This window comes from Oncorhynchus nerka, linkage group LG15 (genome assembly GCF_034236695.1).
Source record: "Oncorhynchus nerka isolate Pitt River linkage group LG15, Oner_Uvic_2.0, whole genome shotgun sequence".
Taxonomy (NCBI): domain Eukaryota; kingdom Metazoa; phylum Chordata; class Actinopteri; order Salmoniformes; family Salmonidae; genus Oncorhynchus; species Oncorhynchus nerka.
Window position 1 is genome coordinate 21,805,605 of NC_088410.1, and position 12,500 is coordinate 21,818,104.

The 12,500-nt window shown below is 49.0% G+C and overlaps 1 protein-coding gene across 1 annotated transcript in view; it reads right to left on the bottom strand.

Moving 5' to 3' along the window:
• Positions 1-12,500, bottom strand: part of LOC135559804 (voltage-dependent T-type calcium channel subunit alpha-1I-like) — a 114,121-nt gene that overhangs the window by 45,824 nt on the left and 55,797 nt on the right. Inside the window, exons 9-11 of the mRNA XM_065000683.1 lie at positions 12,411-12,500; positions 9,896-10,021; positions 2,356-2,445 (exon numbers count right to left, since the gene is read on the bottom strand). The exon at positions 12,411-12,500 is cut by the window's right edge and continues 37 nt beyond it. Coding sequence (XP_064856755.1) covers positions 2,356-2,445; positions 9,896-10,021; positions 12,411-12,500 — 306 coding nt within the window. The remainder of the gene's footprint in view (positions 1-2,355; positions 2,446-9,895; positions 10,022-12,410) is intronic.

Consider the following 12,500-nt stretch of genomic DNA (forward strand, 5'->3'; position numbering starts at 1 on the left):
GGCTTGGACTCATATCTACAGTTGAAGTCGGAAGTTTACATAGACTTAGGTTGGAGTCACTCCACAAATTTCTTGTTGACAATCTATAGTTTTGGCAAGTCGGTTAGAACATCAAGTGTGCATGACACAAGTAATTTTGCCAAACATTGTTTACAGACAGAAATGTTCACTTAAAATTCACTGTATCACAATTCCAGTGGGTCAGAAGTTTACCTACACTAAGTTGTCTGTGCCTTTAAACAGCTTGGAAAATTCCAGAAAATTATGTCATGACTTTAGAAGCTTCTGATAGGCTAACTGACATCATTTGAGTCAATTGGAGGTGTACCAGTGGATGTATTTCAAAACCTACCTTCAAACTCAGTGCCTCTTTGCTTGACATCATGGGAAAATCAAAAGAAATCAGCCAAGACCTCAGAAAATCAATTGTAGACCGTGGGACCATGCAGCCACCATACCGCTCAGGAAGGAGATACGTTCTGTCTCCTAGAGATGAACGTACTTTGTTGCGAAAAGTGCAATTCAATCCCAGAACAACAGCAAAGGACCTTGTGAAGATGCTGGAGGAAACAGGTATAATAGTATCTATATCCACAGAGTCCTAAATCGACATAACCTGAAAGGCCGCTCAGCAAGGAAGAAGCCACTGCTCCAAAACCGCCATAAAAAAAGCCAGATTACAGTTTGCAACTGCACATGGGTACAAAGATCGTACTTTTTGGAGAAATGTCTTCTGGTCTGATGAAACAAAAATAGAACTGTTTGGCCATAATGACCATCGTTGTGTTTCGAGGAAAAAGGGGGAGGCTTGCAAGCCGAAAAATACAATCCCGACCGTGAAGCAGGGGGGTGGCAGCATCATGTTGTGGGGGTGGCAGCATCATGTTGTGGGGTGATTTGCTGCAGGAGGGACTGGTGAACAAAATAGTCGCTAATGGGTCTTCCAAATGGACAACGACCCCAAGCAGACTAACAAAGTCGTGGCAAAATGGCTTAAGGACAACAAAGTCAAGGTATTGGAGTGGCCATCACAAAGCCCTGACCTCAAGCCTATAGAACATTTGTGGGCAGAACTGAAGCGTGTGCGAGCAAGGAGGCCTAGAAACCTGACTCGGTTACACCAGCTCGGCCAGGAGGAATGGGCCAAAATTCACCCAATTTATTGTGGGAAGGTTGTGGAAGGCTACCCGAAACATTTGACCCAAGTGAAACAATTTAAAGGCAATGCTACCAAATACTAATATAGTGCATGTAAACTTCTGACCCACTGGGAATTTGATGAAATATATAAATGCTGAAATAAATCATTCTCTCTACTATTATTCTGACATTTCACATTCTTAAAATAGTGGTGATCCTAACTGACCTAAGACAGGACATTTTTACTTGGATTAAATGTCAGGAAATGTGAGTACCAGGCCCTTAGGACCTGATGGTAGTTAGATGGACAACAGAGTCCTGAGTACCAGTCCGTTAGGACCTGATGGTGGTTAGAGGGACAACAGAGCCCTGAGTACCTGAGTACCAGGCCGTTAGGACCTGATGGTGGTTAGAGAGACAACAGAGCCCTGAGTACCAGGCCGTTAGGACCTGATGGTGGTCAGAGGGACAACAGAGCCCTGAGTACCAGGCCGTTAGGACCTGATGGTGGTTAGAGGGACAACAGAGACCTGAGTACCAGGCCGTTAGGACCTGATGGTGGATAGAGGGACAACAGAGCCCTGAGTACCAGGCCGTTAGGACCTGATGGTGGTTAGAGGGACAACAGAGCCCTGAGTACCAGGCCGTTAGGACCTGATGGTGGTTAGAGGGACAACAGAGCCCTGAGTACCAGGCCCTTAGGACCTGATGGTAGTTAGATGGACAACAGAGTCCTGAGTACCATTCCGTTAGGACCTGATGGTGGTTAGAGGGACAACAGAGACCTGAGTACCAGGCCGTTAGGACCTGATGGTGGTCAGAGGGACAACAGAGCCCTGAGTACCAGGCCGTTAGGACCTGATGGTGGTCAGAGGGACAACAGAGCCCTGAGTACCAGGCCCTTAGGACCTGATGGTAGTTAGATGGACAACAGAGTCCTGAGTACAAGGCCCTTAGGACCTGATGGTAGTTAGATGGACAACAGAGTCCTGAGTACCAGTCCGTTAGGACCTGCTGGTGGTTAGAGGGACAACAGAGCCCTGAGTACCAGGCCGTTAGGACCTGATGCTCGTTAGTGAGCTGTGTACTACCAACGCATATCCAGAGTGCATAAGAGGAGATTACCATGTAGAATTTGACTGCGGTCATGACTCATGACTACCGGTGTGGCGGTAATATGGTCACTGCAACAGCCCTGTGTGTGTTCTACAGTACCTGTTGGTCTATGCCCACAGCATCCAGACCATGGTACATGATGTTGACCCAGCCGTCTTTAGATGCCAGCACAAACAGAGACATCAGAGCCTGGAGGAGACAGAAACACATTATGTTTATTTACCAGACAGACAGTTAGTCGGTGATTTATGAACCCAACACCTCTAGAGACTCAGTGTCTCATGATGAGGACTCTCTCTCTCTCTCTCACACACTTTTAAAAATATGTTTCTTTAACATTCCACAAACACTATTCAATGTACACTTCACAAGCCTTCCCCCTCCTACCTGTCTAACTTTCTCTCTCTGTCCATATCCATTCACACACACCACCCTGCCCCCTCCTACCTGTCTACCTCTCTCTCTGTCCATATCCATTCACACACACCACCCTGCCCCCTCCTACCTGTCTAACTCTCTCTCTGTCCATATCCATTCACACACACCACCCTGCCCCCTCCTACCTGTCTAACTCTCTCTCTCTCTGTCCATATCCATTCACACACACCACCCTGCCCCCTCCTACCTGTCTAACTCTCTCTCTGTCCATATCCATTCACACACACCACCCTGCCCCCTCCTACCTGTCTAACTCTCTCTCTCTCTCTGTCCATATCCATTCACACACACCACCCTGCCCCCTCCTACCTGTCTAACTCTCTCTCTCTCTGTCCATATCCATTCACACACACCACCCTGCCCCTCCTACCTGTCTAACTCTCTCTCTGTGTCCATATCCATTCACACACACCACCCTGCCCCTCCTACCTGTCTAACTCTCTCTCTGTGTCCATATCCATTCACACACACCACCCTGCCCCCTCCTACCTGTCTAACTCTCTCTCTCTCTGTCCATATCCATTCACACACACCACCCTGCCCCTCCTACCTGTCTAACTCTCTCTATCTCTGTCCATATCCATTCACACACACCACCCTGCCCCTCCTACCTGTCTAACTCTCTCTCTGTCCATATCCATTCACACACACCACCATGCCCCTCCTACCTGTCTAACTCTCTCTCTCTCTGTCCATATCCATTCACACACACCACCCTGCCCCTCCTACCTGTCTAACTCTCTCTCTCTCTGTCCATATCCATTCACACACACCACCCTGCCCCTCCTACCTGTCTAACTCTCTCTATCTCTGTCCATATCCATTCACACACACCACCCTGCCCCTCCTACCTGTCTAACTCTCTCTCTGTCCATATCCATTCACACACACCACCCTGCCCCTCCTACCTGTCTAACTCTCTCTCTCTCTGTCCATATCCATTCACACACACCACCCTGCCCCTCCTACCTGTCTACCTCTCTCTCTCTGTCCATATCCATTCACACACACCACCCTGCCCCTCCTACCTGTCTAACTCTCTCTCTCTCTGTCCATATCCATTCACACACACCACCCTGCCCCTCCTACCTGTCTACTCTCTCTCTCTCTGTCCATATCCATTCACACACACCACCCTGCCCCTCCTACCTGTCTACCTCTCTCTCTGTCCATATCCATTCACACACACCACCCTGCCCCCTCCTACCTGTCTACCTCTCTCTCTGTCCATATCCATTCACACACACCACCCTGCCCCTCCTACCTGTCTAACTCTCTCTCTGTCCATATCCATTCACACACACCACCCTGCCCCTCCTACCTGTCTAACTCTCTCTCTCTCTGTCCATATCCATTCACACACACCACCCTGCCCCCTCCTACCTGTCTAACTCTCTCTCTGTCCATATCCATTCACACACACCACCCTGCCCCTCCTACCTGTCTAACTCTCTCTCTCTCTGTCCATATCCATTCACACACACCTCCCTGCCCCCTCCTACCTGTCTAACTCTCTCTCTCTGTCCATATCCATTCACACACACCACCCTGCCCCCTCCTACCTGTCTAACTCTCTCTCTGTCCATATCCATTCACACACACCACCCTGCCCCTCCTACCTGTCTACCTCTCTCTCTCTGTCCATATCCATTCACACACACCACCCTGCCCCTCCTACCTGTCTAACTCTCTCTCTGTCCATATCCATTCACACACACCACCCTGCCCCTCCTACCTGTCTAACTCTCTCTCTCTGTCCATATCCATTCACACACACCACCCTGCCCCTCCTACCTGTCTAACTCTCTCTCTGTCCATATCCATTCACACACACCACCCTGCCCCTCCTACCTGTCTAACTCTCTCTCTGTCCATATCCATTCACACACACCACCCTGCCCCCTCCTACCTGTCTACCTCTCTCTCTGTCCATATCCATTCACACACACCACCCTGCCCCCTCCTACCTGTCTAACTCTCTCTCTGTCCATATCCATTCACACACACCACCCTGCCCCTCCTACCTGTCTAACTCTCTCTCTCCTGTCCATATCCATTCACACACACCACCCTGCCCCTCCTACCTGTCTAACTCTCTCTCTCTCTGTCCATATCCATTCACACACACCACCCTGCCCCTCCTACCTGTCTACCTCTCTCTCTGTCCATATCCATTCACACACACCACCCTGCCCCTCCTACCTGTCTAACTCTCTCTCTGTCCATATCCATTCACACACACCACCCTGCCCCTCCTACCTGTCTAACTCTCTCTCTCTGTCCATATCCATTCACACACACCACCCTGCCCCTCCTACCTGTCTAACTCTCTCTCTGTCCATATCCATTCACACACACCACCCTGCCCCCTCCTACCTGTCTAACTCTCTCTCTCTGTCCATATCCATTCACACACACCACCCTGCCCCTCCTACCTGTCTAACTCTCTCTCTGTCCATATCCATTCACACACACCACCCTGCCCCCTCCTACCTGTCTAACTCTCTCTCTGTCCATATCCATTCACACACACCACCCTGCCCCTCCTACCTGTCTAACTCTCTCTCTGTCCATATCCATTCACACACACCACCCTGCCCCTCCTACCTGTCTAACTCTCTCTCTCTGTCCATATCCATTCACACACACCACCCTGCCCCTCCTACCTGTCTACCTCTCTCTCTGTCCATATCCATTCACACACACCACCCTGCCCCTCCTACCTGTCTAACTCTCTCTCTGTCCATATCCATTCACACACACCACCCTGCCCCTCCTACCTGTCTAACTCTCTCTCTCTGTCCATATCCATTCACACACACCACCCTGCCCCTCCTACCTGTCTAACTCTCTCTCTCTCTGTCCATATCCATTCACACACACCACCCTGCCCCTCCTACCTGTCTAACTCTCTCTCTCTCTGTCCATATCCATTCACACACACCACCCTGCCCCTCCTACCTGTCTAACTCTCTCTCTCTGTCCATATCCATTCACACACACCACCCTGCCCCTCCTACCTGTCTAACTCTCTCTCTGTCCATATCCATTCACACACACCACCCTGCCCCTCCTACCTGTCTAACTCTCTCTCTCTGTCCATATCCATTCACACACACCACCCTGCCCCTCCTACCTGTCTAACTCTCTCTCTCTGTCCATATCCATTCACACACACCACCCTGCCCCTCCTACCTGTCTAACTCTCTCTCTGTCCATATCCATTCACACACACCACCCTGCCCCCTCCTACCTGTCTAACTCTCTCTCTCTGTCCATATCCATTCACACACACCACCCTGCCCCTCCTACCTGTCTACCTCTCTCTCTGTCCATATCCATTCACACACACCACCCTGCCCCTCCTACCTGTCTACCTCTCTCTCTCTGTCCATATCCATTCACACACACCACCCTGCCCCTCCTACCTGTCTAACTCTCTCTCTCTGTCCATATCCATTCACACACCACCCTGCCCCTCCTACCTGTCTAACTCTCTCTCTGTCCATATCCATTCACACACACCACCCTGCCCCTCCTACCTGTCTAACTCTCTCTCTCTGTCCATATCCATTCACACACACCACCCTGCCCCTCCTACCTGTCTAACTCTCTCTCTCTGTCCATATCCATTCACACACACCACCCTGCCCCTCCTACCTGTCTAACTCTCTCTCTGTCCATATCCATTCACACACACCACCCTGCCCCTCCTACCTGTCTAACTCTCTCTCTCTCTGTCCATATCCATTCACACACACCACCCTGCCCCTCCTACCTGTCTACCTCTCTCTCTCTCTGTCCATATCCATTCACACACACCACCCTGCCCCTCCTACCTGTCTACCTCTCTCTCTCTGTCCATATCCATTCACACACACCACCCTGCCCCTCCTACCTGTCTACCTCTCTCTCTCTGTCCATATCCATTCACACACACCACCCTGCCCCTCCTACCTGTCTAACTCTCTCTCTCTGTCCATATCCATTCACACACACCACCCTGCCCCTCCTACCTGTCTAACTCTCTCTCTCTGTCCATATCCATTCACACACACCACCCTGCCCCCTCCTACCTGTCTACCTCTCTCTCTGTCCATATCCATTCACACACACCACCCTGCCCCCTCCTACCTGTCTACCTCTCTCTCTCTGTCCATATCCATTCACACACACCACCCTGCCCCTCCTACCTGTCTAACTCTCTCTCTGTCCATATCCATTCACACACACCACCCTGCCCCTCCTACCTGTCTACCTCTCTCTCTCTGTCCATATCCATTCACACACACCACCCTGCCCCTCCTACCTGTCTACCTCTCTCTCTCTCTGTCCATATCCATTCACACACACCACCCTGCCCCTCCTACCTGTCTACCTCTCTCTCTGTCCATGTCCATATCCATTCACACACACCACCCTGCCCCTCCTACCTGTCTACCTCTCTCTCTCTGTCCATATCCATTCACACACACCACCCTGCCCCTCCTACCTGTCTAACTCTCTCTCTGTCCATATCCATTCACACACACCACCCCTGCCCCTCCTACCTGTCTACCTCTCTCTCTCTGTCCATATCCATTCACACACACCACCCTGCCCCTCCTACCTGTCTAACTCTCTCTCTCTCTGTCCATATCCATTCACACACACCACCCTGCCCCTCCTACCTGTCTACCTCTCTCTCTGTCCATATCCATTCACACACACCACCCTGCCCCTCCTACCTGTCTACCTCTCTCTCTGTCCATATCCATTCACACACACCACCCTGCCCCTCCTACCTGTCTAACTCTCTCTCTCTGTCCATATCCATTCACACACACCACCCTGCCCCTCCTACCTGTCTACCTCTCTGTCCATATCCATTCACACACACCACCCTGCCCCTCCTTGTCTATCCTGTCTACCTCTCTCTCTCTGTCCATATCCATTCACACACACCACCCTGCCCCTCCTACCTGTCTAACTCTCTCTCTCTGTCCATATCCATTCACACACACCACCCTGCCCCTCCTACCTGTCTAACTCTCTCTCTGTCCATATCCATTCACACACACCACCCTGCCCCTCCTACCTGTCTAACTCTCTCTCTCTGTCCATATCCATTCACACACACCACCCTGCCCCTCCTACCTGTCTAACTCTCTCTCTGTGTCCATATCCATTCACACACACCACCCTGCCCCTCCTACCTGTCTACCTCTCTCTCTGTCCATATCCATTCACACACACCACCCTGCCCCTCCTACCTGTCTAACTCTCTCTCTGTCCATATCCATTCACACACACCACCCTGCCCCCTCCTACCTGTCTACCTCTCTCTCTCTCTGTCCATATCCATTCACACACACCACCCTGCCCCTCCTACCTGTCTAACTCTCTCTCTCTCTGTCCATATCCATTCACACACACCACCCTGCCCCTCCTACCTGTCTAACTCTCTCTCTCTGTCCATATCCATTCACACACACCACCCTGCCCCTCCTACCTGTCTAACTCTCTCTCTCTCTGTCCATATCCATTCACACACACCACCCTGCCCCCTCCTACCTGTCTAACTCTCTCTCTGTCCATATCCATTCACACACACCACCCTGCCCCTCCTACCTGTCTAACTCTCTCTCTCTGTCCATATCCATTCACACACACCACCCTGCCCCTCCTACCTGTCTAACTCTCTCTCTGTCCATATCCATTCACACACACCACCCTGCCCCTCCTACCTGTCTAACTCTCTCTCTGTCCATATCCATTCACACACACCACCCTGCCCCTCCTACCTGTCTAACTCTCTCTCTCTGTCCATATCCATTCACACACACCACCCTGCCCCTCCTACCTGTCTACTCTCTCTCTCTGTCCATATCCATTCACACACACCACCCTGCCCCTCCTACCTGTCTACCTCTCTCTCTCTGTCCATATCCATTCACACACACCACCCTGTCCCCATTCTCCCTACCTGTCTACTCTCTCTCTCTGTCCATATCCATTCACACACACCACCCTGCCCCTCCTACCTGTCTAACTCTCTCTCTGTCCATATCCATTCACACACACCACCCTGCCCCTCCTACCTGTCTAACTCTCTCTCTCTGTCCATATCCATTCACACACACCACCCTGCCCCTCCTACCTGTCTAACTCTCTCTCTCTGTCCATATCCATTCACACACACCACCCTGCCCCTCCTACCTGTCTAACTCTCTCTCTGTCCATATCCATTCACACACACCACCCTGCCCCTCCTACCTGTCTAACTCTCTCTCTCTCTGTCCATATCCATTCCATTCACACACCACCCTGCCCCCTCCTACCTGTCTACCTCTCTCTCTCTGTCCATATCCATTCACACACACCACCCTGCCCCTCCTACCTGTCTACCTCTCTCTCTCTGTCCATATCCATTCACACACACCACCCTGCCCCTCCTACCTGTCTACCTCTCTCTCTCTCTGTCCATATCCATTCACACACACCACCCTGCCCCTCCTACCTGTCTAACTCTCTCTCTGTCCATATCCATTCACACACACCACCCTGCCCCTCCTACCTGTCTAACTCTCTCTCTCTGTCCATATCCATTCACACACACCACCCTGCCCCTCCTACCTGTCTAACTCTCTCTCTGTCCATATCCATTCACACACACCACCCTGCCCCTCCTACCTGTCTACCTCTCTCTCTCTGTCCATATCCATTCACACACACCACCCTGCCCCTCCTACCTGTCTAACTCTCTCTCTGTCCATATCCATTCACACACACCACCCTGCCCCTCCTACCTGTCTACCTCTCTCTCTGTCCATATCCATTCACACACACCACCCTGCCCCTCCTACCTGTCTACCTCTCTCTCTCTCTGTCCATATCCATTCACACACACCACCCTGCCCCTCCTACCTGTCTACCTCTCTCTCTCTGTCCATATCCATTCACACACACCACCCTGCCCCTCCTACCTGTCTACCTCTCTCTCTCTGTCCATATCCATTCACACACACCACCCTGCCCCTCCTACCTGTCTACCTCTCTCTCTCTGTCCATATCCATTCACACACACCACCCTGCCCCTCCTACCTGTCTACCTCTCTCTCTCTGTCCATATCCATTCACACACACCACCCTGCCCCTCCTACCTGTCTACCTCTCTCTCTCTGTCCATATCCATTCACACACACCACCCTGCCCCTCCTACCTGTCCCAGGTTATCAAAGTTGTATTTGTGGTGAACCCATCTGTAGTTGGCCTGGAGACAGTCAGACTTGTTGGTGATGTTCTTCACCTCTAGACCCAGACAGTAGTAAAACTTCCCCTTGAACAACTGAGAGGGGACAACAGGACAGTTAGTCTGCTTGTGTATACCCTTGATATGGGTTATAGTGCATTATAAGGCCACATGACACTTCATAAGACATTGGGAGTAAAACTTCCCCTTGAACAGCTGAGAGGGGACAACAGGACAGTTAGTCTGCTTGTGTATACCCTTGATATGGGTTATAAGTGCATTATAAGGCCACATGACACTTCATAAGACATTGGGAGTAAAACTTCCCCTTGAACAGCTGAGAGGGGACAACAGGACAGTTAGTCTGCTTGTGTATACCCTTGATATGGGTTATAAGTGCATTATAAGGCCACATGACACTTCATAAGACATTGGGAGTAAAACTTCCCCTTGAACAGCTGAGAGGGGACAACAGGACAGTTAGTCTGCTTGTGTATACCCTTGATATGCGTTATAAGTGCATTATAAGGCCACATGACACTTCATAAGACATTGGGAGTAAACTTTGAACAACTGAGGGAACAATACAAGACATGAAACAATGTTAAAAACACACACAGTGAAAGACGTGCATAAATGACCCGTTGAGGATGAAAGAAAACAATCCCTTGTGGTCGGCTACTCCACTTCTTTAGGTCTCTTCTCCTCTGAGATCTACTCAGCATGGAACAACACATTACAGTTAGATTCAGATTTCACATTCACAACATCTTTATTGTCCTTCATGGTTCCTTCAAAAACAGTTAGTCTTCTTCTTCAACTCGGTTGATTCATTTTGACGACAACAACACATCCGAGGAGATCAGTCAATAACAGAAGAGATTTTTAAGTGATAAGATAATTAGGGAGTATGTGAACAGTGTACATAACACTGTTTTTAGAAAGCACAGACAGACAGACAGACAGACAGACGCTCAAACAGACAGACAGACAGACAGACAGACAGACAGACAGACAGACAGACAGACAGACAGACAGACAGACAGACAGACAGACAGACAGACAGACAGACGCTCAAACAGACAGACAGACAGACAGACAGACGCTCAAGCAGACAGACCGACAGACAGACAGGCAGACAGACAGACAGACGCTCAAGCAGACAGACAGACAGACAGACAGACAGACAGGCAGGCAGACAGAAAGTCAAATCACATGCAGGCAGGCAGGCAGGATGCAGGAGAGCAGACAGACAGACAGATAATAAACTGACAGGCAGACAGACAGACTGATGAGACAGTAAAGACAGACAGACAGATAGACAGACAGACAGAGACAGACAGACAGACAGACAGACAGACAGACAGACAGACAGACAGACAGACAGACAACAGACAGACAGACAGTATGGATTCTCTTCCTGAGGGACATGTTATCACAGTTCAATCAGACTAGTCTTATCAGAGAGAAAATACACATCAGAGAAACAGCATAATAACACCTCAGATGGACTGAGAGGATAAAAACGGAGAGAGAGAATAATGAAGAGTGAAGTTAAAAGAGAATAAGTTCAATAAGAAATCAACAGACAGAAAGTCCAATCAAATCACATGCGTCTTCACCTTCACAAACATCATAAACACAGTCAGATGTGAGGAGAAATGGACAACACAGCACATTTCTGTTATGAAGTATAATAAACTGGACTTATACAATAACTAATTACTGTTATGAAGTATAATAAACTGGACTTATACAATAACTAATTACTGTTATGAGTTACAGTAAAACTGGACTAATACAATAACTAACTGATGTTATGAGTTACAGTAAAACTGGACTTATACAATAACTAACTGCTGTTATGAGTTACAGTAAAACTGGACTTATACAATAACTAATTACTGTTATGAGTTACAGTAAAACTGGACTTATACAATAACTAACTGCTGTTATGAGTTACAGTAAAACTGGACTTATACAATAACTAATTACTGTTATGAGTTACAGTAAAACTGGACTTATACAATAACTAACTGCTGTTATGATGTACAGTAAAACTGGACTTATACAATAACTAACTGCTGTTATGAGTTACAGTAAAACTGGACTTATACAATAACTAACTGCTGCTATGAGTTACAGTAAAACTGGACTTATACAATAACTAACTGCTGTTATGATGTACAGTAAAACTGGACTTATACAATAACTAATTACTGTTATGAGTTACAGTAAAACTGGACTTAAACAATAACTAACTAGTGTTTGAACGGATGAATAAAGTGTAATTGTATGGACATAGAAGAACATGAGGATGTTGTGTAGTTTATTATAATGATGAGGGTGAAGTTGCCCCTATAGATACTGATCTTGGCATTTCCCCCCACTAATAGTAAAGGCTGTGACTTGAGGAATGGTAATCTGATCCTAGATCTGTACATAGGGGAAACGTCACCCCGGGAAGATAATGCCGTAGTCCTACCTGCACACCGAGGATGCCGAAGATGATAAAGAAAGCACAGCAGATGAGGACGATGTTTCCTATAGGCTTCAGAGACGTGATGAGAGTCTC